Source organism: Ursus arctos, unplaced genomic scaffold (genome assembly GCF_023065955.2).
Source record: "Ursus arctos isolate Adak ecotype North America unplaced genomic scaffold, UrsArc2.0 scaffold_2, whole genome shotgun sequence".
Taxonomy (NCBI): Eukaryota; Metazoa; Chordata; class Mammalia; order Carnivora; family Ursidae; genus Ursus; species Ursus arctos.
Genome location: NW_026622874.1, coordinates 63,586,384 through 63,612,486, shown reverse-complemented (window position 1 = coordinate 63,612,486; position 26,103 = coordinate 63,586,384). Strand labels below are relative to the sequence as shown.

The 26,103-nt window shown below is 58.0% G+C and overlaps 3 protein-coding genes across 13 annotated transcripts; 1 reads left to right on the top strand and 2 right to left on the bottom strand.

Annotated features, from left to right (window-relative positions):
• Positions 1–9,682: 9,682 nt before the first annotated feature.
• ISG20L2 (interferon stimulated exonuclease gene 20 like 2) lies at positions 9,683–14,908 on the bottom strand. 2 transcript variants are annotated; one of them, XM_026485113.4, is made up of 4 exons: positions 14,765–14,908; positions 13,319–14,167; positions 11,231–11,431; positions 9,683–10,587 (listed from the first exon to the last, which is right to left on the bottom strand). In XM_026485113.4, the coding sequence occupies exons 2-4, from the start codon at positions 14,048–14,050 to the stop codon at positions 10,474–10,476; spliced, it is 1,047 nt and encodes a 348-aa protein (XP_026340898.1). In that variant the 5' UTR covers positions 14,051–14,167; positions 14,765–14,908; the 3' UTR covers positions 9,683–10,473. The 2 variants fall into 2 exon arrangements, with proteins under 2 accessions (XP_026340898.1, XP_057171046.1); XM_057315063.1 differs by having other exon boundaries at positions 13,319–14,908.
• An 11-nt stretch (positions 14,909–14,919) lies between these two features.
• On the top strand, positions 14,920–21,458 carry METTL25B (methyltransferase like 25B). 3 transcript variants are annotated; one of them, XM_057315062.1, is made up of 8 exons: positions 14,920–15,023; positions 17,961–18,085; positions 18,301–18,408; positions 18,850–18,912; positions 19,150–19,293; positions 19,745–20,226; positions 20,645–20,829; positions 21,202–21,458. In XM_057315062.1, exons 2-8 carry the CDS (start codon positions 18,002–18,004, stop codon positions 21,321–21,323), a joined length of 1,188 nt encoding a protein of 395 aa, XP_057171045.1. In that variant the 5' UTR covers positions 14,920–15,023; positions 17,961–18,001; the 3' UTR covers positions 21,324–21,458. The 3 variants fall into 3 exon arrangements, with proteins under 3 accessions (XP_057171045.1, XP_044234996.1, XP_026340895.1); XM_044379061.3 differs by having other exon boundaries at positions 18,256–18,408; XM_026485110.4 differs by lacking the exon at positions 14,920–15,023 and adding an exon at positions 15,188–15,471 and having other exon boundaries at positions 18,216–18,408.
• Positions 21,459–21,746: 288 nt separating this feature from the next.
• MRPL24 (mitochondrial ribosomal protein L24) lies at positions 21,747–25,500 on the bottom strand. 8 transcript variants are annotated; one of them, XM_057315067.1, is made up of 6 exons: positions 25,422–25,500; positions 22,948–23,295; positions 22,775–22,870; positions 22,488–22,591; positions 22,086–22,216; positions 21,747–21,973 (listed from the first exon to the last, which is right to left on the bottom strand). In XM_057315067.1, the coding sequence occupies exons 2-6, from the start codon at positions 23,128–23,130 to the stop codon at positions 21,837–21,839; spliced, it is 651 nt and encodes a 216-aa protein (XP_057171050.1). In that variant the 5' UTR covers positions 23,131–23,295; positions 25,422–25,500; the 3' UTR covers positions 21,747–21,836. The 8 variants fall into 8 exon arrangements, with proteins under 8 accessions (XP_057171050.1, XP_026340899.2, XP_057171051.1 ...); XM_026485114.4 differs by having other exon boundaries at positions 25,311–25,487; XM_057315068.1 differs by having other exon boundaries at positions 22,948–23,292; positions 25,422–25,449.
• Between the last annotated feature and the right edge of the window lie 603 nt (positions 25,501–26,103).

Below are 26,103 nucleotides of genomic sequence, written 5' to 3'. Positions count from 1 at the left end.
GCAGAGTAGGGGTGGGGAGGAAACAGTCCTGAGAGCTAGGCAAGGAACCTTCTGGGGCTTTGTTCCTATGGCAGTGAGGCTAAGAGGAAAGTGTCTGGCTTTAGCAGCAGAAGGAACAGAGGTGCGCCCCCTTCTGGCTGGGGGGAGGAGCGCGCGCATGAGTGCACGTGGATGGATGCACGATGGAGGGGGGGGGGCTGGGGGAGAGAAGCTGCCCCTACCTCTCTGCCACTCCCTTGAGGATGGGGCAGGAGGGACCACCTGCCCAGCTGGGGATGAAGAGAGGGGCAGAGTCATGAACCCTCCCCCTCCCCCTCCCCGGGACAAGGAGATTCCCGGCCAAGTTCAGCACTTGGAGAAGAGCCTCACCCTGAGCAGTGTTATTGCGTCTGCCGGGTCACAGAGTTTGTTGGCTGGGAGTCCTGGAGAAATTAAACCCAGGTCAGGCTGGACACTGGGTCTCTGCCCCTCAGCGGAGGGCAGCGGACCAGGCAGAAGTTCTGCGGGATAGGGGGGGGTGTCCGAGAGCAGAAAAAAGGAGCTGGGAGTGGCGGGGGCAGGACAGTGGTGTCCCCTCGTCCCCACGCTCTCAGAAGTCTGTGTGGCGCAGTGTCAACTCAAGCATCCTGCCTCCTGGTCTGGTCTGACCCTCAGTACAGAGGGGACTGTTCCATTCTTGTCTGTCTGCCTGGGCTCAGGGACCCAGCACTTTTCACAGCTGGGAAGGCCTGGCCCCGGTTCTCCCCACATCAGATGGCTGTTACAGCAGGGACTAGGGCTTCCCGCCAGCTGGGAGACGGGGTCAGAGACCTGGAAAGCAGCCAGAGTCCCCTCAAGCCAGGGAAGGTGTGGGCAGAGAATCCTGAGTGACCCAAAGAAAGGGGCAGCTGGACTCGAAAGGAGGGGATGTCAGGGACCTCCAGGGCCACCCCAGGCCCTGGTGAAGGAGGCAGGTGTGGCTGGGCAGGGTCGGAACCTCGGGTGGGAGGAGGGCTGCCGGCTCCGGGGAAATCACAAAGCAGGCGAGGGTCTGTGAGGCAGCCAGGCAGCTCCTCTGTTGTTTTTGGCTCTGCTGTCTGGTTCCCAGCTGCCAACGCTCTCCTCGGGGCTGGGCCGGGCGCGCTGAGCTGGGCAGGCAGGAGGGAGGAGGTGGGGATGCCCTGGCCGAGGACGTGTCCAGACTGAGTCTTGTCCCCTGAGAGAGGCCCCTGGCTCTGCTGGCCTCTTCAGGGGGCAGCACAGAGAGAACCTGGAGACCCTGCCCATGGGGAGCAGGCGCACGGCTCTTGCTCTCTGACCCGGGGGTGCTTGTTTCTTTGTCCCCCAGACTACTGCTTCCTGCTGGTCTGGTGGAGGGCATCCCCTCTTTCCCCACTCATGCCACTGCCGCCCGTTCCCCTAGCTTGCTGCAGGGACAGGCACCAACGTCCCGCTCCCCCTACTCTGGAGTCCTCCTGCTTTTTAGAGAACCTCCAAGGCGGAGGTGGGGATCCAGTGTGGCCGGCACTGGGCACTGTTGATGGCAACTGCCAGCATCAGACACCAGAGGGGCCTGGCCCTGATCCTGGCCAGCTGCGGCCCCCATTTCCTCTCCTGAAGGACCCCCCCCCGCCCCCCACCCTCCCCCAGGGCAGCATTGCTGGATGGAGAAGTCAGGCAGCCCGGTGACCTGCAGTTAAACTCCTCTCGGCTTTTATGAGCCTGTGAGGAGGGCCAGACCCCCCTGCCACTCCCACCCCTTGCCCTGCACTGGTCCCTTAACCCCTGACAGCCCAGGGCAGGAAAGGGAAGGCCGAGCCGTGACAAGTTCAGCAGGCTGAACACCTGGGTTTGCAGGGTACCTGGGGACGTGGCCAGCCCTGGCAAAGAGGGACAGCCTGCAACTTAGCCCAGGACCTGTTCTGGGGAGCCCAAGCCATCCCCCAGAGGCCTCCTCTCCCCCTCGCTGAGGATGGAAAATTGAAGAAGAGCCAGCCGGGGGTCCAGGGAATCCCTGTCCCCATAGAGATGATCTGGAGTTTCTGGCAGAAGAAAGAAATCAGCAGGGCTGCAGACTGGCTGGGTGCTCTGTTCCCTTTCCAGCCTGAAGTGCAGAGGGTGGGCACCAGGCCAGAGCAGCAGACTCCGGGATTGAAGAGGAAAAGGGGCAGGGGGGAGGGGAGAAGGCCAAGGTTCCCAGAGAAGGGGGGGCGGGGGGGTTGAGGTACTGGATAAGCCTAGAATGAGGGCATCGGCCTCACTGTCCCTGGGAGCAGGGCAGGGTAACAGGAGCCAATGGCTCAGCCTTAGGAAGGAGGTCAGTCAGTTTAGGGAGGAGTCCTCCTCCAGGCTCCTCCGTGCTCCCAAGCCAGCTGGCCTCCAGACCAGGATACCCAGCAGTCTGGGCCCCCGCCTGGCTCCAGGGAGGAGGCCAGCTCCCCCACCGGCAGGGCACTTCCTGCTGCAGACCAGGCCCAGGCTCCCAGGTCCTCAAGGCCAGTGGGCCAGACTCCCTAGAGACAGAGCCAGAGGTGCAGGTGCGGGGGATCTGAGCAGCGTGAGTGAGGGCCCCAGAAGCCTGGGCTTGGGGTCTCTGCCCCCACGCCCCCATCTTGAGTGGGCAGGCAATTAATGGATACAAGAGTTCAGAGTCGTTGGGGCGCCTGGGTGGCTCAGCCATTAAGCCTCTGCCTTCGGCTCAGGTCATGATCCCAGGGTCCTGGGATCGAGCCCCACATCGGGCTCCCTGCTTGGCAGGAAGCCCGCTTCTCCCTCTCCCACTCCCCCTGCTTGTGTTCCCTCTCTCGCTGTCTCTCTCTGTCAAATAAATAAATAAAAAATCTTTAAAAAAAAAAAAGAGTTCAGAGTCGGCCCCCTTCGCAGGCTAGAGCCTTGTCCTTCCAGTGACCCTCCCCTCCACCCCTGCCCCTCCTCAGAGCTGGCTAGAGAGATGGGCAGTGGGGGAGGCCCCAGACTGACCTAGCCCTAATGGCTTTCCCTGGGCAGCATGAACAAAATGGGAAAAAGATGTGTGAGGTGGGAAGCTCTGATTTCCTTTCTCCTTCAGGCGCCGGCTCTGGAAAATGTTAGCTGTCAAAGAGAGACTGAGCAGTCTCCGGCCTCCCCCTGCCTATTACCCCCTGTCCCACCTCGTCCACCAGGGGCCCCGGCCTGCCCGGATTCCCAGGGGGCACCGGGCTAGCACCTGAGAATTTTGGCCAGGCTGCCCTGACAAAGCCCCACCTCCCCTGCCTGTGTCTCCTCCACCAACCTGGGGAAGACATCCAAGGGGGAGTTTTGGCACTTGGGGATCCGCAGGGACACGTCCCTGGGGGATCAAAGGAGCCAGCCAGCGTCTCCTGGATTTTGTAGTCTCCCGCCTCCTAAACCCCAGAGCTCTGGGACGGTCAGCCTCAGGATTCCAGGGCTCCAGATGACCTGGACTTTTGGTGGGCCTGTCTTCCTGCTGAGCTCGTAGGACCTGGCCCAGAGACGGAGCCAGCCTGGGTCCTGGACACTCGCAGGCCTTTCTCGCTGCTGTGGGTCTCTCTCGTTACTGTGGGCCAAATCCCCGTCTAGATCTCCCAGACCGCTGGGGCTAGGCCTCCAGGAGCCCCAGGGAACCAATGCCAGAGCTGGCAGGAGTCGCTCTGTGCCTTGGTTGGAGGGCGTGCATGGTGGGGGGCAGTCCCAGCCTAGGAGGAAGCCGCCAGAACACTCGGCCCTTTCTCCAAAGGCCCCTTTGCTCCTTCTGCGGCTCCACCCGCTCACCCTTCAGGAAAGCTTCCCAGATCTACCCACTCTCCCAGCCCAGCCCAGAGCCCCAGCCCCCGCCTCGAGCTGCCAGGCTGGATTATCTGCCCCTGCCTCCCTCCGGGTCCGGGGTGTGGGCTCCATCTCCCTCCCAGGCTCCCAGGGCAGGGGCAGTCCCCCTTCTTCCTCTTTGGTTATGGTTGGATCCGTCTCATGGACTCTTTCCAAAGAAGCGACCGAGCAGGATTCCTGAGGGGAGAACCGACCCTTCCTTTGGAATAGCTGCCCTGACTGAGCAACCGGGCTCCTGGCGCTGCTCGGAGCTGTGACAGAGGGGCCGGGGTGGCAGGCCCGGCCGGACACGAGCTGCAGGACTCAGCCGGGTCCTTACGTGAGAGCCGCCCCTGTGCTGTCTCCAGTCTGGCTGATTCCAAAGCTTTGCTCTTTCACACTTCAGAATGAATCTGCTTGAGCCTGGACGACGATTAAGGTGTTTGTCTTTCCATGCCAAATCCTTAAAAACTACCTCCTCTCTCCCCTCCTCTCCCCCCACCCCCACCTCTCAAAATCCGATGCCTCACACACACCCTTTCAAAGAAAGCCCAGAGTTGGTGGCGTCCCTGAGCGAGGCTGGAGAGCACACACGTTAAAGCAAGCAAGCAAGCCTGGGGGGCAGCCCAGCCAAGTGGCGGGGGCAGACAGGGGGATACAGGGCCTGAGCAGGGGCTCCACAGGGGGGCTGAGGCAGCCAGGGCCTGGGGGGGGCGGGAAGCCGGCTCACCAACGCCACTAGATGTTCCTTACCCATTTCATCATAGCCTGGAAGAGATCTCGCAGTCTGACTGCGCAGAGGCTGCAGCCAATCCCCACCCTCAACCACACTAGGTCCTGACCCCCGAGGGTGCGAGCGCTCCCTGAACGCTCCGTGGTGGGTGGGCCGTGTGTACAGAGCTCAGATGAGAGTTCAAAGGCCGAAATGTCAGCCTTGATTTAAACGTTCGTTCAGGGGGCGCCTGGCCAGCTCAGTCGGAAGTGCATGTGACTCTTGATCTTGGGGTCGTGAGTTCGAGCCCCATGTTGGATGTAGAGCTGACTTAAGAAAAGAAATGAAAGGAAGTAATATAAAATAAACATTTGGTCAGGATCAACCCCACCAAAGTTCATCGTGTGGGAAGCTAATCTGTCCCTAATTAGGGCACTTAGCAGCTCTGCTGCCCCGGCTCCTGGCATCTCTCGCCTAGGCAGAGCTAGCCTCCACGGTTCTCTCTGTCCCCACTGTCTCCCTTCACGGCAGCCCGGGGGTTAGAGCGGGGGGATCCTTTACACCCTAAGTCAGTTCAAACCACTCCTTTGCTCAAAACCCTGCAGTGGCTCCGGTTTTGTGTGGATAGAAGCTGAGGCCTTACAACGGTCCAAAGGCTCTGTAGTTTCTGCTTACATCCCCCTGCTCACTGACCCCTTTCCCCTCGGCTCACGCTGCTCCAGCAACACTGGCCTTGCTGCTCCTGAATACGCCAAGTGTATGCTTGCCTCAGGGCCCTTGCACCTCCGGCCTTCTCTGGAATGTTCCTCCCCAGATGTTTACGTGACGCGTTTCCTCACTTTGTTCACGCCTCTGCTCAAACGTCCTGTCCTCAGAGAGATCTTCTCTCAACAGCCCATCTGCAGTCCCGTGTCCACACATATCTGCCTGCCTCCTTATTGCCCTTCGCAGCGCTCACCAGCCCCCCTGCAAGGAAGCCCATGTAGCCTTTGCTGGTCCTACAACAGTCTCTGGCCATGGCTGGTTCTCAGTAACTGCTTCCAGAACAAATGAATGGAAAGCAAGCACACGACTTCAGCCAAAATCAGTGACCATTAGGCTGAAAGAAAACTACTGCACCTTTCATTAGTAGTCTTGTTCTTTTTTTTTTTTTAAGATTATCTATTTATTTGACAGAGAGAGAACGCATACAAGCAGGGGGAGGGGCAGAGGGAGAGGGAGAAGCAGGCTCCCCGCTGAGCAGGGGCCCAACGCAGGACTTGATCCCAGGACCCCAGGATCATGACCTGAGCCCAAGGCAGACCCCCCACCGACGGAGCCCCTCAGGCGCCCCAGTGCTCTTGCTTCTTGATTTAATAATTTATTTAACTCTCCTGGATAGGCGCATGAAAGAGGTACTCTGCAAAAATCAGGTCTGCACCCGAGAGTGGCCCTGCCAGGCTGGGAGAGGTCAGGATGCACCCACTCCTCCACAGCCCCACCCCCCCCACCCCACCCCAGGTCTTAGAAACAGAGCTTGTCGATTCAGCTCACGCTCGCCCTTACTGGGTCTCTAAGCCTGCAGCTGGCCACCGATCCCCATTCAGCAGCTCAGCCTCTCAGGGCTGCAGGTCCAGGGACTCCAGCGCACCCACCCTCCTCTCGCTCCAACCATGTCAACTCTCCCCTTCTGTATTTGGGCTGCCAAACAGGGCCAGGAAAGACCTGACGTTCAGCTTGCAGCACTGCTGCAAACCCAGGCTCTGACCTCAGTCAGGACCTCTGTCCTTTCTGTGTCCTCCATCAGCCTGTTCTCCCGCCTCCGCGGCTGCTCCCAACTTCTGTCCCCTGGCTTCTGGCTCATACTCTGCTCCGATTTCACGAGCAATCCACGTCACCAGGTGCCCAGAAACATAGCCACCTGCCCCACACTCTCCTCCTTCCTTTTGGGCCCAGAAGACAAGTGTCCCTATTGCTGGCCAAGGTGAAGCTCACCTCCGTCTTTCAGGACCCACTGCAGCCTCCCCAGGACCTGCGGTCGATGGCTTTGCCAGCAGCATCTTCAGACCCCTCGGTCCTATCGTGGCCCTCAGCAGTCCCTCTCCAGAGCCCCCGGAGAGCGGTGCACACCACCACCAATTCATTCTGTAGCCCACCTCGGACGAGCACCTGCCACGCTCCCCGCCCCCACCACAGGCACTGCCCAGATGAAAGGCACTCAATTCACACCAATGCCAGAGCCTTTCCCTGGCTCTCATCTTACCTGCCCTCTCCGTGCTGTCGGCTGCTATCGCCGCCCTCCTGGAGAGACTCTTCGGCCACCCTGTGGCCCCCTGGTAGCCTCCGTCAGGCCTCCCTCCAGGCCTGTAAGAACGGCGTTCCCGAGCCTCTGATCTCGACCCTGTGCTCTCCCGTATACACCTTCCTACAGGAAGCCCTCCTCCCCGTCCAAGGTTCCCCCACTGCTGCCCTGTGGTCTTTAAGCCCCCAGCCCCAGGTCTCTCATCTGCTAAGCTGCAGGCAGCTCGAAGTCCACCCAGCAGGCTTCCTCGGAAACCCACCCTTCTGCCTGTCACTCTCTCTGTTGGTGAATGACACCACTCTATTCTCCGCAGGTCAGAGATACCGAGGCCGTCTTTCATCTTCCCGCCCTGATCTCTAGGTCTTGTTCATTCTACCTCCTCAGGGATGCTCATTTGCATCCTCCCACTTCACTGATTCAGCCCTCCACCCGTGCGCATCCCAGTCACCCCAAGAGGACTCGCCTCCCGGCCCATCGCCTCCTGGCTCAGCTCCAATGCAGCATTATCTTCCTACTGCACACGTGGGAGCACAGAGCTCCCCTGATTTAAAGTCCGCCACGGCCCTGGACAGCACTTGCCACAGCACACTGAAGTCGGTTTGTTGGTGTCCCTTTCTCAGATGGTAAGCAGCCAGAGGACCAAGACCGTGCCACTTCCCTCGTGTCTAGCTCAACACCTGGCATGTAGCAGGCACATCCTCGGAGGCCGCGTGGCTGGGCCAACAGTAAAGCAGGGCAGTGGGGAGAAGCAGAGGCTTCCCATCTGCAGACCGGCTCTTGGGCCTGGGCGAGATGGATTTCTTATCTTTTGTCAACCTAGGCTTCTTCAACCATCACGTGAGAATACCGGCGCCTACCTCATCCAGGACGGCACAAGGCACCCGGAGGACCCAGCACAGTGCCTGACCCAGGGAGGCCCTCAAAAAAAGGTTGTCATTGTTACTGACAACAGCCGTTAACATCAAGGGTAGAAAAGAATACCAGGGTTTAAAGGCTGGAACGCTTGACACCCCAAGGAAAGTGCCACACATTTGGTATGGGGCAGAGTCCAACCCCAACCGTGGGGACAAGGTCACTGGCTCTCACGCCACGGGCTGTTCTGCAGCAGGGGGTGAACCGAAGCGCTTTGGGAGCCGCACGCTGTGGACGAAGGATACTCCAGACCACCTGCGGATTTCGTACGTGGGTACTCGTCTTGCTAAACTTGGACCCGGGCTCCCGTGCCTTGAGGCAAGTTCCTAATTACAGCACGGTTGAGCTTTCCTATTGTCCGCTGTGATCGTCTACTAAACCGGGAATCAAATGACTCCTCCTTGCTGGTTTGCTGTGGCCATTGGGGGGGGGGGCAGCGCCACCCCCGAAACTTGTACACCCACTCCCCTTCCCCCGTGGAGAACCACTTTGTTCAATGAAGTCTCAGACCGCTGAGATGATGTCTGGCAGGATTAATCTCTCACACGCCTTGCCCCCTCCTGAGCTCACCTGCGGAGGGGTCTCTGAATCACAGCACCTCCTTCTGCCGTGAAGAGCATCATCGGAAGAGCGTGTTTTGTCGTGCGCACGCTCCATCCGAAGGACGGACAGGTGTTCAGGCAAAACACTTGCTGGTTGAGATTCAGGCGGCAATGTGCAGGGGGCTGGCCACCCTCGGAGGCCAGGACCCTGGGGACAGAGGGGCAGATAAGGAAGGGGACTTGAGTAGAGGGGGCCCCAGGCAGCCTTGCAGGGCGAGGTGGGCTCTAAGCAGGATGTGTGAGGAGAAGAAACAGTAAGGAAATGGTTGCAAGGTCCTCTGGGCCACCCCCGCCCCCCCCGGTCCTTCCTGATGAGCAGAAGACGACTCCTTCCTGCCCTGCACCAAGACCAGGTGGCTTTCAGGACATAGGCAGGGTGCGTGAGGGGGGCATCAGAGCCGCGGGCTATTTACCAAGACACACCCTCAATGCTGACCTCGAAGGAGACTTTCCCAGGTGATCTCCCAGTCTACTGATTACGACGTAACTCAGACTCGCTTTCGCGTGTAGTCCCAGTTTTGGGTGCGGCCCTCTGGGATTATTCCCACCTAGAGGTGTGTGAGGGCGCCTGGCACCTCTCCGAAGTGTCACGGACATTCCTTAGGTCGGGCTCAGCAGGAACCAACTTGCTCAGAGTGCAACGGCTCAGAGTGCAAGCAGGTCCTGCAGTGCAGGACGGGACGGCAAGATCGCGGCCGAGGTCCGGTCTGGCAACAGGAAACTCCCTGCCACCGGCTGCCGTGACTCTGACGCTGACCCTGCAGCCAAACCAGCCACTCAAGAGGGCACGAGCCCTGGTGTAGACGTGGAAGCTGCATTCCCTTAAGACACAGCACACAGGGATCCCAGACATAAGGTCAGACCTGTGACTCACCTTCCCAAGATGAGGGTGTGTACCACGGAGGAAGAGCTGGCAGGACCAACCAGGGTGGCGTCACCAAGCACCCTTCCCTCCCTCGCCCCGTCCCTCCTGCATGCCCACTCTGAATCATGCTGCTGGTCACATACCCTCTGTATCAAGGTGTCCGTGTGGTTTGGGGTATCATTTTAGGTTTGCTCGGTCTGTGGTGGGGACGAGGACAAGGCAGCAGAGCGCGTGGGCTACACACAAGGCTTGGTCAGTGCTTCTCGATGGCTTCTAGCCAACAGGGGCCCAGCTGGTGCCATCCACAGAGATCCGGAACCCCTCACACAACCAGCCCCGTAAGACCTCGTGACAAGGTTATTTCTTCCTCGAGTAAGCTCTAGATCCACGCCGGGCTTGAACTCAACTCCCAAGCTCAAGAGCTGCGGGCTCTACCGGAGCCGGCACGCGCCCTCCGAGTGACCACGCGCCCTCCGAGTGACCGCGCGTTCCAGTGTGAAAACAGCAGCAACAGCAGCACACGAGTGTTTTTCCGTTATAAAAATTTATCGAGGGAATAATTTGACTCTTTAGAGGCTTGGTTTAACAAAGTAAAAGACTAAAAACCATGAAAACACTTTTCTTTTTTAACCTACCAAAGGGGATCTAAATTAAATAAATTCTCTATTACTTTAGGAAAGAGACTGCTTTCCTAAATCAGAAAAGTTGATTTGCAAATCACGCTCTTACCTCTGCTGCCTTGTAACCCAAAGGAGAATGGAACCTCCCCAGGGATGGCGCCTCTGGAGGTCAAGGTGGGAAGGAGGAGACAGGCCAGCACAGACGAGGTGGAAACTCTGAGCCAAAAGCTGAGTCTGGAAAATGCTGTCATCCAACCAGGCTTCTTATGAGAGTGAAAGAGGGGGCTGCTAATTACTTGAGAACAAAAGGCATAAAATGGGATCTGTGGCCTTCCTGGTGATAAGGCAGTCTGGGAAACTACGCTTGCCAGGGCGCCCTGCCCCATGAAGGTCTGAAGGCCCGCCGGAGCCCAGCACCCTGGGACCTGTGGTTAGCACCATTTAAGAGGTAAACAGTGTAGGGCTGCTTCTGACGCGGAGGCTTTCTCCTTCCTCGGAAAATGTAACCAGACACACAACACAACACTGGAGGTGAGATTCCAATGACTATTAAGCCGGGGGGGGGGGGAGCCTCTGCCTCCCTCACAGCTGAGCTCCCCAGGAGGTAGAGCGGGGGAGCTGTCCACCGGTCCACGGCCCTGTGTTCCTGTGTGCGCTGCGGCCTCTGCCTCCCCACGTCGCCAGCGCCCCCGCTGCCACTAGTCTTCTGGGGGACTCTGGGCCAGGTGCTGCTCCCACTCGGCTTCCACCAACTTGTACAGCTCCATGGTGGCCTGGGCGTCCTCTACGGAGGAGTGTCCGCTTCTCCCCACCTGAACGCAGCACGAAGACAAGAGCATGAAGCCCCAAGAGACTATCTCTTTCCTTCCCGACTGGCTCTCCCTGCCCCCGACACGCTGCTGCTGCGGTCACTGCCTGCAAAGCTAGGACTCTGGTGGGACCTAGTCCTATGCTCCTGTTCACCTCGGTCCTTTCCGTGGACTGTACAAGCCACGCTGTTCTGCACTCTGCAAACACAACGTTCCAGATCACTGACAGGCCTTCCGAGTCTGGCACCTTCCCCACTTCCACAACCACTCCCTACACGACGTGCGCCCGCCCTTCTCCCAGTGCATATGTGTCGACTGCACAAGAGGCCCGGGCGCCCCCTCTGCAGACTCTCAGACCACCACAATGTGCTCACTTCTTTTCCCAGCTAGGGTTCTGCATGCACTTGAAGACTTTCCCTCTCCCAAGCACCCCCTGGGACACTCTATGAGGCAGAGAACAGGAACCATTACCCTACGTACAGATGGAGAGACTACTGGGCCGCCCTGCCCAAAGCTCTTCCCATTAGAGCAGCCTGCCTGCATCTACGTCCAGAGCCATCTGGGGCCTGAGTCTGCAGTGAGGCAGTAAGGAGCCCCCCTCCCCGGGTCCGAGCCGGGGGCCTGAGAGCATCTGGGGAGACATCACCTGGATGTCCCGGTTCAGAAGCTTCTTGGTGAGGGTCTTCAGAGACATGGTGGCATTCTCCGGGCAGTCGGCCTTCCGGTTGAGAGGGGGGATGTGGGAGGTGTCGCGGGTGAGGGACTTGGGGTGGAAGTACTGAAGGGCTTTGAAGTCGTTGTGAATGGCATGCCCCACCACGATCTTCCCTGCGAGGATCTTCAAGATCTGCAAGGGAGCAGAGGATGCGCTGGTGAAGAGGCCAAGCTGGCGGGGCCGCTGCATCCCAGAAGTCCGACGTGGCCATCGGTCCGTCCAGACTCTCTGCACCATGTGCTCACCTACCTCGCCCTCTCCCATAGGTTTCCTCCATCTGAGCTCCATCTCCACTCCCCGAGGTGAAAGCAGCTGTTGCCGGTGGTGTAACCCGGTTTGGACTTACCAATGGCTCCTTATCTTCTCATTAATTTCCACCCGAATGACAGATTAATTTGCCTCAGTCCCAAATCACACTCATGTGTGCGATGTTCGCTTACTATCCAGTTCGGTTCTGGCTTGCTACGTGAACTTCTCTAGCCATTCCCACACGCTGGCCTTAGACACGAGGCTTGGAAAAATGCAGTCAAAGATGGGCTCCAAGGAGGTAACAGAAGCCCCAAATCGTATGCAAACAGTTACGCATATAGGGCTTTTTTTTGCGGGGGGCGGTCTATGATTTCCATGACTTTGGAAGGGCCTACAAGCTCCAAAGCTTAAGAATCACTTGTAGAGTCGGGCTGCAGAGGGAAGCAGCCATGCAGCCCAGAAAGTCCGCCCCACTGCTCTACTCACTCGCTGCATCCGTTCACCAGCTGCTCAGGAACCTTACTCATACTAGTCTTGAGACCAAGTAACCTCTCACTATTTCAGTATCTAAAAGCAAAAGGACAACCAAAGAGTATGCCACAAGCTCTGAAGGCCATTCCCCAAATGGACTCCAAACAGGTTGCGAACAAGAGCGACAGTCCTATGATCGATCCGTGCATAGCCAACAGGAGCCCCGGGGACCGTGCATAGCCAACAGAAGCCCCCGGGAGGGGCCAGACCTATTTGAACATCCCCCTGGTCTCACGCCTCAGCGTGGGCACCGGGAAAGCGCTCTATCATGAAAACCCGACGGAAGTCCAATCAACTAGGTTCCTGTGTGCTCCAGACCGCAGCTGCCACTCACCATCCACCAACACCCCCACTGTGTGCTCATTCAACAGCCCTCGGAGTCACGGGGATTCAAGATCTCAGACCCATCCCACCTTCTGCCTCTCCCAAGCCCTGCTCACCGGTGCCCTAGCACACAGAATCTGCAGCCCTTCCTCTCAAGTTCTAAAATCCAGCCCCTTCACCTCTAATGAAGCTCCTCCAACTGTCAGGGCACGAACAGAATTAGTGGAACACCGCGAGTCCAGAGAAGAAAGAGAATGTGGAGCTGAAGTGATAGACGCAGACCACAGGCGCCCTCTGGAGGCCACCCAAGACCAGGCGGCTTCCTCTCCGCCTCCTCCCTGCGCCTCCCAAGTCCACCCTCCTTTCCCTGTCCCTCTGTGGTGCTGCCAGCGTCCAGCATCCAGTATGGGGCCACCATGAGGAGGTGTGCTCAGTGAGTGAGGTGAGAACCCCGACAAGCCAGCCCCGTGTCTTTTACCCCCCCCCCTTTAGGCTACTTGTCCCAGGTACACACATCACCCTGCTCCTGCCCCCAACACATCCCATGCTTGCCACACTTGCTTGGGCACCCTCTCCCCCTCTCCGTGCTCAACCCCAAACTCCAGCTCTACAAGGCATTCCCAGATTGAGCCCTTTCCCTCGCCATTCATGCCTGCTGCTCTGCCCCTCAGCGGCTGTTATTCCTCTGTGTGGATTCCCAGTTCCCCAGATGAGGATTCATTTCGGGAGCTCAGGTAGATCTCAGCTAGCCTAGTTCATCACAGCAGCTAACCGTAACTTTCTGGACTCTCAGCACACCTTACTCCAGCAGGAAGCCCCCTTCACCTGGCAGTCCACCCCCCTTTCCTCCTCCACGATCCTTCGGCACCTTCCTAGGGTGACCTCGCTGCCTCCAGTGTCCCCCCCGCCTCTCACCTGGCTCCGGGCGGTCTTGAAGGGTGTAGCGTTCACCATGTGCTGCTTCCGGATGCCACTCCATCTGGTCCGGTAGTCCACGATGTGGCAGGGGGGCAGGATGTACTCATCATAAAGCACGTCTCCGTGGTAGTTGACGATGCTACATCGGGCCAGGGAACTGACGTGCCCCTTGGGTCCCGTGCCCACCATCTCACAGTCAATGGCCACCATCTTCCTTGGCATCTTCTGGGATGCTCCGGAACATTTATTGTCTGAATGAGATTGGGTGGAGCTCTGTGGGGCATTCTTCTGAGTAGGGTTCTTCTGGGGGCCCTTCTTGTGGGGGCGAGTTGGGTGGCTCCTCATCTTTGGAAGGGCGCTCTGGAACTCCCCCAGCAAATCCACTTTAGCCACTGCAGACCCCGGCTTCTGTGCAGGGGCAGGGGTTAGCCACGGCACTGCTGCCTTCTTGTCCAGGGCCTGCTCTGGCCCACTGCTGGAGGCAACGGTCTTCTTTTTTGGAAGGGGAGAGACCTTCCAAGTGCCATCTATGCTAGAAGTCTCCCCTTTCTTTGGAGGTTCTGAGTGCAGCTTAGATGCCTTGCTCGGGGGCTGGTTCTTCTTATTCAGAAAGCCTCTCCGTTCCAAGAGCCGCCGCTTCCGGACAAATTTGCGGTGCTTGGCATTCCCTTCAAATGCTTTTTTGGGGGGAGGTTCACCAAAATCCAGATTGAGGAGTAAGGTAGACATGAGGACAGTGGATGGCGGGAGAGCAGGTGGGAAGAGTGGCTTACTGATGACAAGGAGACAGAGGATTCATCCTCTGTTGAACCCCACAGGCCGACATCTGGAGGTCTGGGGTACACCCTGGGGAAGAAAGTGATCCTGATAACCGAGCCCGCCGGCCGGGGAAACGATAAGACCCATCTGCGTGGGGCTTAAAGTTGGAAAGGCATCAGAGCTACCGCCCAGAGTGGGAATGAATCTGTAACGTGAAATGATGTTAGGAGCACTGTCTGAGCCAGGAAGCCTGGATTCTGGCACGGCCCAACAATTCACGAGCTGTAGGATCTTCACAAGGGTCACCTGCCCTCCCCTGAGCTCAGTCTCATTCCGAAACTGAGGGGGCTGTAGGGCCAACCGGCTCGAACTCTGAGCCTGGAAAGCCAGAACACGGGAGCTCCATTATCCGCACGGGGAGGGGAAGTCTAAGTGTGCTCGCCAACAGTGGCGGGCCCGGCCCCCAAGGCCTCTGGGTTACCCCGGCACCCCTCGCGTGGCTCCCTCGGCTCCAGGCGGGGAAACCCTGAGCAAGCATCTCACTCCAGCCCTGTTCCCAAGACAGGCCCTCTGACAACACACATCCACCGGGAGAACCAAGGCTGGGGGCCGCCTACTTCGGCGAGCACGCCAAGGTTGAGGGGGATCCCCGCCACGAAGGGCGCCCCTGGAGCCCACACCTACCTCCCAGCGGGCCCCGCTAAGAGCGGAAGCGCCCGGAGCCGGATGCGGAAGTCGGCGCGCGCCGGCGAGGCCCGGGCCGGCAGGCGCGCGGATTGGACCGCGCCGGGGGCCGGCGTGCGCGCGCCCGCAGCGCCCCTGCCTCCGGGAGCGAGGCCAGGGACTCCGAGTGCGTGAGCAGCGGCAGCGGCGGCGGCGGCGGCGGCGGCGTGGGGGGCGGCGGGGGCGGGATGCGCTCCCCGGCCCCTCTAGCCCCGTGGAGGTACAACTCGAAGGTGGGGAGGCCGCGCCCCGCGGGAAACGCCGCACGCGGGACTGGCCTCACTTCCGGGAGAGGAGGGAACTGCGCGGGGAGGGGCGGGCCTCGGCGCCGCGGCACGCCTCTGTGACGTACTGCCCGGCGCCCCGCCCCACATGTGCGCCCGCGCTGCGTCGCGACCTGTGACGTTAGGGGGCGCGTCCCGTCTTCGTCCCCAGCCGCGGGCCGGGGAAGGGGGCGTCGGGGGTGAGGGAGCCGAGGGGCCCCCGCGTGGGACTGGCGCTGGCCCCCTCCTCGCGCAGCGCGCTCTCGCTGCTGACGCCACCGGCTGCCCCCCGGGATGCCGGGCGTCTCAGCGCGCGGCCTCTCTCTGGAGCAGAGGAGGCAGCTGGCTGTGAACCTCACCCGTGTGCTGGCGCGCTACCGCTCCATCCTGGACGCCTACATCATCGTGAGGCCACGGGGGTGTGGGGGGGTGCTCCCGGGGGAGCGGTGGGGTGGGTGCGCACGGCAGGCGGAGAATCCGGAGAGGTGGCTTCTGCCCTCTCCCGTACGCGTCTGTGCAAGAAAGGGGTCATCCCCCTCTTGCTTTTCAGTTGACGTACATATTAATATTCCTAACCTCCGGGTGGTTTCTCTCACCTTCCCAAGTCCAAAATAAAACGCGTGGACGATTGAGCCGTGCCGCGGCTACGTTGATCTCTGCTGGGAACATGCGAGGTGTTCCGGAATTCACCCAAGCTTTGACTAAATCCCTGGCTCAGCAATGTAATGGACAGTTAGGGCTTTGGAGTCTGACTTTCTGCCTCCTTTACGGGGTCAGCCTTAGGCGTTTAAAGAAACTCCTCCTAGCCCGGGTTTCTCAACTGTAATACTGATCCCTCTCTGAAGGCTCACGGTGAAGAATAAATGAGATGATGTATGAATGGCACCAGCACCCACTGACCCATTCAGCCCCCAAACCCAGAAGCGTCCTTGATTCAGCTTCCTCCTTTATTGATTTACACTCCAGTCCTTCCTGCAGCTCTACCTGCAGAATGGATACCAACTGATCTCTGTCTACCTCACAAAACAGCCGATCTCTTTTAAAACGTAGATCTGATGAGGGGCGCCTGGCTGGGTCAGTGGTAGAGTAGTAAGTTTGAGCCTCACGTTGGATGTAGAGTTTACTTATTTAAAATAAATAAATCTGATCAAGGCACTGCCTTGCTTCCTGGGTGCTTTGATGAAATCTTAACTCCTTACCATTACGTAGAAAGCACCGCACGATCTGTCCCCTGCTGTCTCTCTAAGGCCATCACCTTGGTTCTCCCACATTCACTCTCCACACCTACATTGGCCTGATTTCTGTTCAGTAACATGGCAGGCACCTGGGCCTTTGCACTTACTAGTGTGCCTGGAATGTTTTCCTCCACAGGAAGAACCAGAGGGGTTAGGAGCAAGAACTAGAGTAGAGTTGGTTTCAGATCCCAGCTTTGCTACTTACTAGCTTTTCGGCTTGGACAAGTTACTTAATTGCTGTGCGTCAGTCTCATGTGTAAAATGAGAGATAAACTAGTACTTAACCTCATAGGTTTGTTTGAAGATTAAATGCATTAATGCATGGAAAATGTTTTGGACACCGCCTGGTGCATTAAAGTATTTTATAAGTATTTGTTATTACTTGAATTTGTTAAAGACTTTGTTTCAGAGAGAGAACAAAAGAGACAGGGAGAGTGAAAGGGAGAAGCAGACTCCCTGCTGAGCAAAGAGCCAGTCGCAGGGCTGGATCCCAGGATTGGAGATCATGACCTGAGCCGAAGGCAGACACTTAACCGCCGGAGCCACCCAGTCCCTCCCCCCCCCCCTTTTTTGGATGAGAACTTTTAAGATCTCTCGCCGGCTTTCAGGTATTTCAAATCCAGTGTTATTAGCTACAGTCACCTGCTGTACGTTACATTTCCGTGATCCATTTATTTTATGACTGGCAGTTGGTGCTCTTTGGCCCCCACATTTCCACAGCTGTCCCCCCTCTGGCAGCTACAGCCTGGCCTTTCTTTTCTGCTGTTGTGTGTTCATCATTCATGTCTCAGCTGGAGTGCCCCTCTCCTCAGACGAGGCTTCCCTGGTTACCCTCTCTGAAGCAGTTCTCTCAGACTCTGTCGTGTCGCTGTTTCGTCAGTGTTTTAGCGTCTATGTGACATTCGATGTTACCTGAAGTTATCTTTTTTTTAACGTAAACTTTGCAAGAACAGGAATCTCGTTTATCTAGTTTGTCGTTGTATTCTCTGAGCCTAGACTAGAGCTTGGTGCGTGACCAGAGCTCCAGAGTGGGTGATGCACAAACGCAGGAATGAAAACACATTCTATCACGTACAGCGTCTGGCACGTAAAGTGTCTGGGGCACATAATGGTAGAGTGTTAAATGGCGACGTGCTGGCGCCTGGGTAGCGCAGTTGTTAAGTGTCTGCCTTCGGCTCAGGGCGTGATCCCAGCGTTCCGGGATCGAGTCCCACATCAGGCTCCTCCGCTGGGAGTCTGCTTCTTCCTCTCCCACTCCCCTGCTGTGTTCCCTCTCTCGCTGGCTGTCTCTCTGTCAAATAAATAAATAAATAAAATCTTAAAAAAAAAAAAAAAGGTGACGTGCTGACAACCCAGGCCAGTCACTGTGCTGTTGGGGATGCAGAGGTGAAGACGTCTGTCCTGTCCCCACCCCCAGGCTCAGTTGTGTGGAGAAAACACACAGAGCAGCAGGCAGGGGAAGTGCTGCAAGGAGAGGCGTGTCCAGAATGCTGCCTGGGCCCCGAGGAGGGAGCGGGAGGCTAGAGCAGGCTTCAGAGAGTGGTGACTGGGATGGGGAGGGGGCACCTGCTGGCTGCAGCCAGGGGCCCTGTGTCCAGAGGGGCAAGGAGGAGTGGGGAGGGCAGTGGCCAGGTGATTGCTTCTCCCCTTCTCCTGCAGGAATTCTTTACAGACAACCTGTGGGGCACACTCCCTGGTTCATGGCAGGAAGCGCTGGATGGACTGAACCCGCCACAGCTGGCCACGCAGCTGCTGGGGATGCCCGGGGAAGGGGAAGTGGTCAGGTATGGGCAAGAGGGGCCCCATGCCGGGGGACTTGGGCTCAGAGTCTCCCCAGGGCTTCCTGGGTTACAAACTGGCACGGTCAGGATGCAATGGAGCTTTTCACTGGGGTCCCGGGCCGGCCTATCTCAGGTACAGGTCGGTGTGGCCACTCACCCTGCTGGCCCTGAAGTCCACAGCCTATGCCCTGGCCTTTACCCGGACACCTGGGTTTCAGACCCCCTCAGAGTTCCTGGAGAACCCCAGCCAGAGCTCCCGCCTGACAGCTCCGTTCCGGAAACACGTCAGGCCCAAGAAGCAGCACGAGATCCGGAGGCTGGGAGAGGTGAGGTGGCTGGCATTCGGGTGGTGTCTGTGGGCCTCTTATGTCACCTGCGGGACCACCCTCGGCAGGCAAACCATAATCCTCTCTCGATGCTGCGTCTGTGTTACGTGTTTGTTCTTTTGACGGGTTGGTTGGTGGCTGTGTCCGAATCACTGTCTTCTTCCCGTTTTCCACCTGCAATATCTGCTCTGGGCTTCACGGGGCGGGGGGGGGGGGGGGGGGGGGCGGGGCTCCTCTCCTCGTTCATGCTGAGAGGAGCAAGGAGAGGAGCCTGAGCCTGGGGTCAGCACCCTCCCTCCTGGTTTCCGTGTCGCCTGTCTCTTCCATGGCACCCCCTCGCCATCTTCCCCTGCCCCTGTAGCTCCTCCACCCACATTATGGCTGTTTGCTCTGGGAGCCAACAACCAGTGGCCAGGAGAGCTTTGTTCCCTCCTCTTGTAGTTGGTGAAGAAGCTGAGTGACCTCACAGGCTGCACCCAGGTTGTGGATATAGGTTCAGGCCAGGTGAGTCAGACCCCTAATATTCTAGGATTTGGGGTTTGGGGTTTCTTTTCTTGAGTTGTGGGGATAAAAAGCTGGAGGCAGGCTATGAGGCCATAGGCCCCGGGAAGCAGGTGCCAAAGAGTGGTGGAAGTTGTCAGGGCAGATAAGCCTTGTGGGGGCCTGGGCCACCGCTAGGGAGGCTGACAGCAGAGGGGGCACTGAACAGGGCTATCTCCATCCTCCCTCTTGTGACTCCAGGGCCATCTCTCCCGATTCATGTCCCTGGGGTTGGGGCTGATGGTGAAGAGCATTGAAGGGGATCAGAGACTGGTGGAGAGAGCCCAGCGTCTGGACCAGGAGCTCCTGCAGGCTCTGGAAAAAGAGGAGAAGAGGCACCCACAGGTAGACCAGCTTTTCCTGTAGCCGGGGCTGCGGGGCGAGGTCTGGTTGGCTGGAATGGGGCACTGAGGCTGGACCCACTCTTTTCAGTTTCTGGGGTTGAAATGGTGTCATCTCTAATCCTGCTGCCCCTTTTGCCAGAGCCTCCTCACGTCTTCAAGGCACTCTCTAGTTCCCGAGTGCTTTCCACACTGCTCTGGCTTCCCCGCCACCTGCCAAGGGCCGGTCGGTTACCAGGCCCCTGACGGAGGAGGAGGTTTGCGGTTCCTGACGAGGAGCCCAGAGTTCAGCCCGTCTCCTGATTCAAGGCCCAGCTGTCCCGTTCCCCAGCTTCTCTCCCTCCTTGGCAAGGAACGTAGAGGACACATCCTCTCCTGTGACCTGAGGTGGACTGGGGGACACGGGGACTGCAGACAGACTTCCCACCTGCGCTTGTCCCATCCCGCCTCCACAGGTGGTCCACGCCGGCCCTCGCCACTCCCCACACCACGTGGTTAGGTGGGTAGAGCCCACGGCCCTGTGCGAGGAGCTTCTGCTTCCCCTGGAGACCTTGCCACAGAGCGGGGCCCGCTTGCTGCTGACAGGCCTCCACGCCTGCGGGGACCTGAGCGTCGCCTTGCTGAGGCACTTCTCCCGCCCTGAGGTGGTGGCGCTGGCCTCGGTGGGCTGCTGCTACATGAAGCTGAGTGACCCCGGCAGCTACCCATTGAGTCAGTGGGTGGCCGGGCTGCCCGGCTGCGAGCTGCCCTACCGGCTGCGGGAGGGAGCCTGCCACGCCCTGGAGGAGTATGCCGAGCGGCTGCAGAAAGCAGGCCCTGCCCTCCGCACCCACTGCTACCGGGCAGCGCTGGAAACCGTCATCCGGGGGGCCCGGCCTGAGCTTCGGCGGCCCGGCGTGCAGGGGATCCCCAGGGTCCACGAGCTCAAGATTGAAGAGTGAGGCTGGGGGAGGTGGGGGGGTGGAGAGGGGGCATCACTGCCTGAAGGCCCGAGTCCCCGGCCAGCCTCATTTGTTAGCTTACCCTAAAGAAGTTCTCCATGTGCCCAGGGGGGTGGTGTTGAAGCCTCGGGGGCAGCTTCCCAGAATTGCTTTAGAAGGGTGTTGTCGTTCTCTTATCCAGGAACTATCGGGTTTTTTAAATGCTGAAAATACAGCCGAATAATGGGACAGATCTGGCTGAGAATGAATTTTACGATTGATTTACTATTAGGTCACAGCCAGAGGAACGTTTGAAAATGCACCCTAGGGTAGCCCAGGAAGCCAAGTGGCAATCGAATTAGGACTGGACGGTTTTGAGTGGGCGGTGGGGGTTCCTAAAACTGACCTGAGTGCCGTCTGTGGCTGACCCCGCAGGTACGTGCAGCGGGGGCTCCAGCGCGTGGGGCTGGATCCCCAGCTACCGCTGAATCTGGCTGCCCTTCGGGCCCATCAGGCCCAGGAGAACCGAGTGGTGGCCTTCTTCAGCCTGGCCCTGCTTCTGGCCCCACTAGTGGAGACGCTGATACTGCTGGACCGGCTGCTCTACCTTCAGGAGCAGGGTGAGGGTGGCCTGTAGTGGGGACCAGGGTGGGTGGGGCTGGAGTCCTGAGGCTCCTCCAGGCCCCCAGCCCCCACACTTGGTAGGCAGCCTGGGTTCCTCCCTGTGGTGATTCTCCAGCCAGTCACCGGTGGGGTCGGAGACGGGTCAGTGCAGATTCCTACTGAATTGGACTCCCAGCCCTGAGCTGCATTTTCAGCCAGAACCTTGGGCATGGAGAACCTACAGTGGGCACCTGTATTCCTGGTAGAGAACTGGGTCTCCTTAGACACCCTGAGGCCTCCCCGTGGAGAACGTGGCTGTGCCCATAGGCTAGGCAGGGAGCCGCTGAGAGTTGGTGGTTTCTTTCTGAGTAGCCCTGCCTTTCTCCCAGGCTTCCATGCTGAGCTCCTGCCCATCTTCAGTCCTGAGCTCTCTCCCAGAAACCTGGTTCTGGTGGCTACAAAGAGGCCTCTGGGTGAAGCCTTCTCTCTTCTGGAGACTGAAGACAACTGACAAACCCCATCTGAGACCACCCAGGCACCACTCACCCAGAGAACCAGCATCCTCTATCCCTGGAACCCTGCTTTCTCCGTGTGTTAACGTAATAGGATGTAAAAGTTTATTTTTAATTTATTGAACACATGAAATTATTTCCCTGTCGTTACTAGTCTGTAAAGAAGGACGGTGTGCAGCTCCACTGCAGAGGTGGCCCAGCTGGGCCTCACACCCAACCTCCTACCACCCTCCCTAGCGGTTAGCACCCCGGGATGGACCTCCCTCTCAGCACCTGCAGGCCCTGCCCCGGGGAAGGCTGGCAAACTTCCTTCCAGGCTCTGTCGGTACATGAGGACGGATGCCCCTTCCTTCAATCCCGGAAACCGGTGTGCCAGGGTCAGGCGTGCCCGTCTACTGGAACACGAAAGCTGCACACACGGGAAGACTCGTGGCTCTTTATTGGGGTCTGGAGAAGAGGTGGCCCTGGCCTTTAAGCTGAAGACAAGGAGGGGAGAAGCTGCTCCCCCAGGTTCAATACCAGTAGACCTTCTTGTGTCTCTGAGTCTCTTGGATCCCCATGGCCTCCATCACTTCCTCCTCCAGTGTCTTTAAACGGGGCACGTAGGTTCTTTCTAGAGCATCTTCCACCGATGTGTCTTTGGGACCATCTGTTGGAAAGGAGGAGGAAAGACGACGGGCGGGGGAGGGGGGGCTTCTTAACACCCCTCACTCCCACTCCTACCACCCCAGCCCACCTTCCTGCCCCTCAGCCCGCCTCACCGATCCACGTTTCAGGGACAATGCCATCCGCTCTGGGAAAATCAGGTTTGGGGATAATTCTTCCTGATCTTGAGGAGACACGTACCCGCTCTCCAGCCTCCGTGAACCTCCATTCCACCTCAGTGGGTTTCCTAGTGGATGGGAGAGAGAAACCCAGCATGGGAACCAGGTCTTCCTGCTTCGTTCCGCCCAAAAAAGTCAATGGCTGAAAACATTACGGTCACCATCTTGTTGCTGTTCCATCTGTACTGGGGTGAGCTAGAGGGAGTCATGTCCATCAGATGGATGGTTCCTCTCAAATTCCAGAATTTCCAGCCCACTACTCCTTTTGTACAAATGTGATCAACACCTACATGGACGCTCAGAGTGGGAAACCCTCTGACCGGGGCCCCGTGTGCTTGCCTGTCCACGGGGTCCACAAGTTTGACCTGGTTGTGGAGCAAGGGCGCTTCGCTGGGGATCATGGTTCCCCGGTACTCCCCGGTCTTGCCAACATAGCGGTAGTGCTGTATGAAAGAGAGGGGACATGAGAACCTCCCCAGCTCGTCATATTCAGCCCCAGGTGAACAGCAGAACGGTCAGCTGTGTCACTGCCCCTGTGGCTCGCCTCTTCCCTCCCTGGGCTGCTCTCCATGCAGAGTGACACGGGACAGGCTTCCTGAGCAGCCCCATCTCCTCCCTCCACTCACCGTATTCAGTCCCTCCAGGACCACCCAGTTGCGCTGCCGGATAACTTGAACTACTTTGCCTTGCTTCCCAGCATCCTTGCCTTCTAGGACCTCCACCTGCAGGAAGACATGGGTCAGGGAGGGGATCCTTGCCCAGGAGCCCCCCAACACTCTGCCCCATCTGAGGCTCTCACCATGTCCCCACAGAACAGATGCCATTCTTCATCAGAGATGGGTTCCACAGCCACCCGGCGCCGCCTGGTCCCTGGAGGGTTCTTCCTCCTGTCTGCAAGAGAGCCTGGGCGGCTCATCCCATAGCGGTAGTCGCGGGGCAGAGTGACCTTGGATGCCAAGGCCAGCAGGGCAGAGAGACGCATGGCTGGAGGCTGTGAGAAATCCCCTGGCCAGGGAAGATCCAGAAACCTTCCTAGTCAGCTCTGAAGTAGATAGATAGATGGGCACCTGGCCGGCTCAGTTGGGAGAGCATGTGACTCTTAATCTCAGGGTCCCTGAGTTCAAGCCCCCCATTGGGTGTGGAGCTACTGTAAAAAAAAAAAAAAAAGATTAAAATCCAAAAACCATACAGAGTAGACAGAAATAAGTGGGCAAACAAGGAAGGGAAGGAATTTTTACACTCAGTCCGTTGCTAAATCTCATTGAAACCCTACAAATGTTATCTTCACTTTATAGATGAGGAAGGACTTAACTGAGGTTTGGTGACTTGCCCGTGGTCATGAAGCTACTGTGTGAGAACTGACATTCAAATCCACATGTATCTGACTTCAAAGTCCAAAAGGTTCCCCCAGGCCAGGGGCCATGCCATCTAGTTCACCCCTAAGTCCCATAGATCCAACCAGGGCGTGGCACACAGCAGATACTCAGTAAACAATTATTACATACATGCAGGATAGGAAACACACATGTAAGGGGAACAAACCAGTGGCACAAGGCCAAGGGGCAGGCAGTTATAAAGTAAAATATAGGAAAAAAAAAAAAGGATTAAGATGTCCCTACACCACTTCTAATTCCTAAACTCATTCGGGAAATAAGCACTCCTCCCTAAGACAGCTGCTTTTCTAAAGGCAAAGGCCCCCAGAGCAAGACTCCAGGATGACGGAGTCCTGGATTTCCCAACTATGTAAGCAAGTACTGGAAGCCTTCCAACTTGGGATAACGGACTAAGTCAGTGGCCTGATGAGAGAACTGAGGCAAAAATAGTACGTGCTTCCACTTAGCACTTGCTACCTGCCAGGAGCCACGTGGCTTCTTGCATCATGCACTAAAGGAAAGGGGTGGAGGGGGCGCCTGGGTGGCAGCTGGGCAGTTAAGCATCGGAATCTTGATTTCAATTTCGGCTCAGGTCATGATCTCAAGGCCATGAGATTAAGCCCTGCATTTAACTCCCGCTCAATGGGGAGAGATTCTCTCCCTCTCTCCCCTTCAGCCCACGCTCTCATGCTAATAAATACATAAATCTTTTTTAAAAAGGCAAAAGGGGAAGGGATGGAGCAGGGATCGTTAATCTTATTTTATAGCTAAGAACGTAGTCTATCTTCAAAATATAAATAAAGTGCACTCTTGTGGCTCCTGAGTGGCTCAGTAGGTGAAGTGTCTGCCTTCAGCTCACATCATGATCCCAGGGTCCTGGGATGGAGCCCCACATTGGGCCCCCTGCTCAGCGGGGAGTCTGCTTCTCCTTCTGCCTCTACCTGCCGCTCCCCCTGCTTGTGCTCTCCGTGTCAAATAAGTTTTAAAAAAATAAAAAATAAAGTGCACTCTCATGGCACAAAGAGCTTGCCGGGGTCAGAGACCTTGGCGCCCCTCCGTGCTCACCATCCTACCCAATGTCTGAGCTTGTTTCATCATCCTTAAGATACCACAGTTTTACTTTCAATGTTTTAACAAAGCAAAGTACAGAATAACGTGAGTGGTATCGTGTCGTTTAGGCAAATTAAAAACATACGTGTTCTGGCACAGACTTAAATATTTATGGGAAGTAAGGAGCCCCAGGACTTGTTTGGGGTGAGGGAACTGTTTGGGGGCGCGGTTCCTTTCCACAACGTTCGTTTAGTTTCCGACTATGTGCACTGGTAAAAACCACCACCACCACCACCACCACCGAACGGGTCTGTCTGAACAGTCAGTCATTCTTCTTTATACTTCTCAACGTGAAAAACACGACGCCTAATGTTCTCCCCAATGAACGTCGGCCTCAGTGTCCCCATGCAGATCCAACACGCGCTCACGAGCGCAGCTCTGTGACAGGCAGAACGCGGGGAACCTCACCGCCGCCGCCCTGGGAAGGAAGCCGACAGGTGCGAGGACCACGAGGTCGGTTCCCCAGTCGAGGAGCTAGTTCACCTGCTGGATCGCTGCGAGAAGTCCTAGCCTCAGCCACTCTCGGTCTGCAGCTCCAGGAGAACACCCCAGAAGCCAGCCCCTGGACCCTGCCCTCCTCTCCTGCACATCGTGGAAGGGCTGTCCTCGGGGAGTTTCCGCCGCGGGCTCCGGCAACGCGCCCGCCCTCACCCCGCCTCCAGCAGTTTTCAGCACCCACCCGCTCCAAGCAGCCGACTGAGTCACGGCCGGGGCAAACGAAGGCCCTTCTCGTCCTCGGCTCCCGGGCGAGCCCAGCGAGGTCACCACCACCTGGGTACCGGACGCTCACCTCCGCTTCCTGCCGCGCCGCCGCGCCGCCCGCACATGCGCCCTGAGCCCGCTCCCCCCAACGCCCCCCGTCCCTTGGCTTTCTGGGAAATGTAGTCCAAATGCAAAGCGGACGCAAAAGTCAACCTCGCTCTGCAAGCTGGGAGTTGTAGTCCGCCGTTACGAAGCGAGCTGGAAACAGGAAATTTGGTCGGGTAAGAAATCAGGAAGCGTAAGAACACCGAGAGGCACGTCGGGAGTTGAAGGCAGGGTGGGATAGGCTTCGGCTCCCGGCACGTTTCCTCACGCACTCTGCGTGGGGGCCGCTGGGAATTGTAGTTTCCAGAGAGGAGGGCTCCATTTTCTAGGGGATTGTGGCTTCCTATTCGGAGCAGAGGGCCTCCCTCTCCAGGCTGGGCTGCGGCCGGTCCTCTCCCCGCGCGTCCCAGTCTGCAGCAGGGGGCCAGGGCAGATTAAGAAACTGCCCTAGGGCTTCTGCACGAAGGGGCGAAACGTGGGCCCTTCCAAGGGTAGTCGACGAGCTTGTCACAAAATGTCAGCTCTGGGAGGCACGGGAGATGACCTGCTCCGGCCCCTCCACGCAACCCGGGGTCGTGGGAGGACCCCACGCTACCAGCCTCCCGGCCCTTCCCCACCACTTACGGGTGGCGGGCACCCCTAGCTCTGACCCGTGGCAGCAGCAT

What these genes read in the sequence shown, in the direction of transcription:
- ISG20L2 (XM_057315063.1), bottom strand. Translation starts at nt 14,050, where the DNA reads ATGTCTACCTTACTCCTCAATCTGGATTTTGGTGAACCTCCCCCCAAA. An exon ending in TCAAGACCGCCCGGAGCCAG is followed by an intron (nt 11,432 to 13,318) that starts GTGAGAGGCGGG and finishes GCTCCCTTGCAG; the next exon opens with ATCTTGAAGATCCTCGCAGG. An exon ending in TTCTGAACCGGGACATCCAG is followed by an intron (nt 10,588 to 11,230) that starts GTGATGTCTCCC and finishes TGCTGCGTTCAG; the next exon opens with GTGGGGAGAAGCGGACACTC.
- METTL25B (XM_026485110.4), top strand. Translation starts at nt 15,361, where the DNA reads ATGCCGGGCGTCTCAGCGCGCGGCCTCTCTCTGGAGCAGAGGAGGCAG. An exon ending in TCCTGGACGCCTACATCATC is followed by an intron (nt 15,472 to 17,960) that starts GTGAGGCCACGG and finishes CTTCTCCTGCAG; the next exon opens with GAATTCTTTACAGACAACCT. An exon ending in AGGAGAAGAGGCACCCACAG is followed by an intron (nt 19,294 to 19,744) that starts GTAGACCAGCTT and finishes CCGCCTCCACAG; the next exon opens with GTGGTCCACGCCGGCCCTCG.
- MRPL24 (XM_057315066.1), bottom strand. Translation starts at nt 23,130, where the DNA reads ATGCGTCTCTCTGCCCTGCTGGCCTTGGCATCCAAGGTCACTCTGCCC. An exon ending in ATCTGTTCTGTGGGGACATG is followed by an intron (nt 22,871 to 22,947) that starts GTGAGAGCCTCA and finishes GTCTTCCTGCAG; the next exon opens with GTGGAGGTCCTAGAAGGCAA. An exon ending in TCCTGGAGGGACTGAATACG is followed by an intron (nt 22,592 to 22,774) that starts GTGAGTGGAGGG and finishes TCTTTCATACAG; the next exon opens with CACTACCGCTATGTTGGCAA.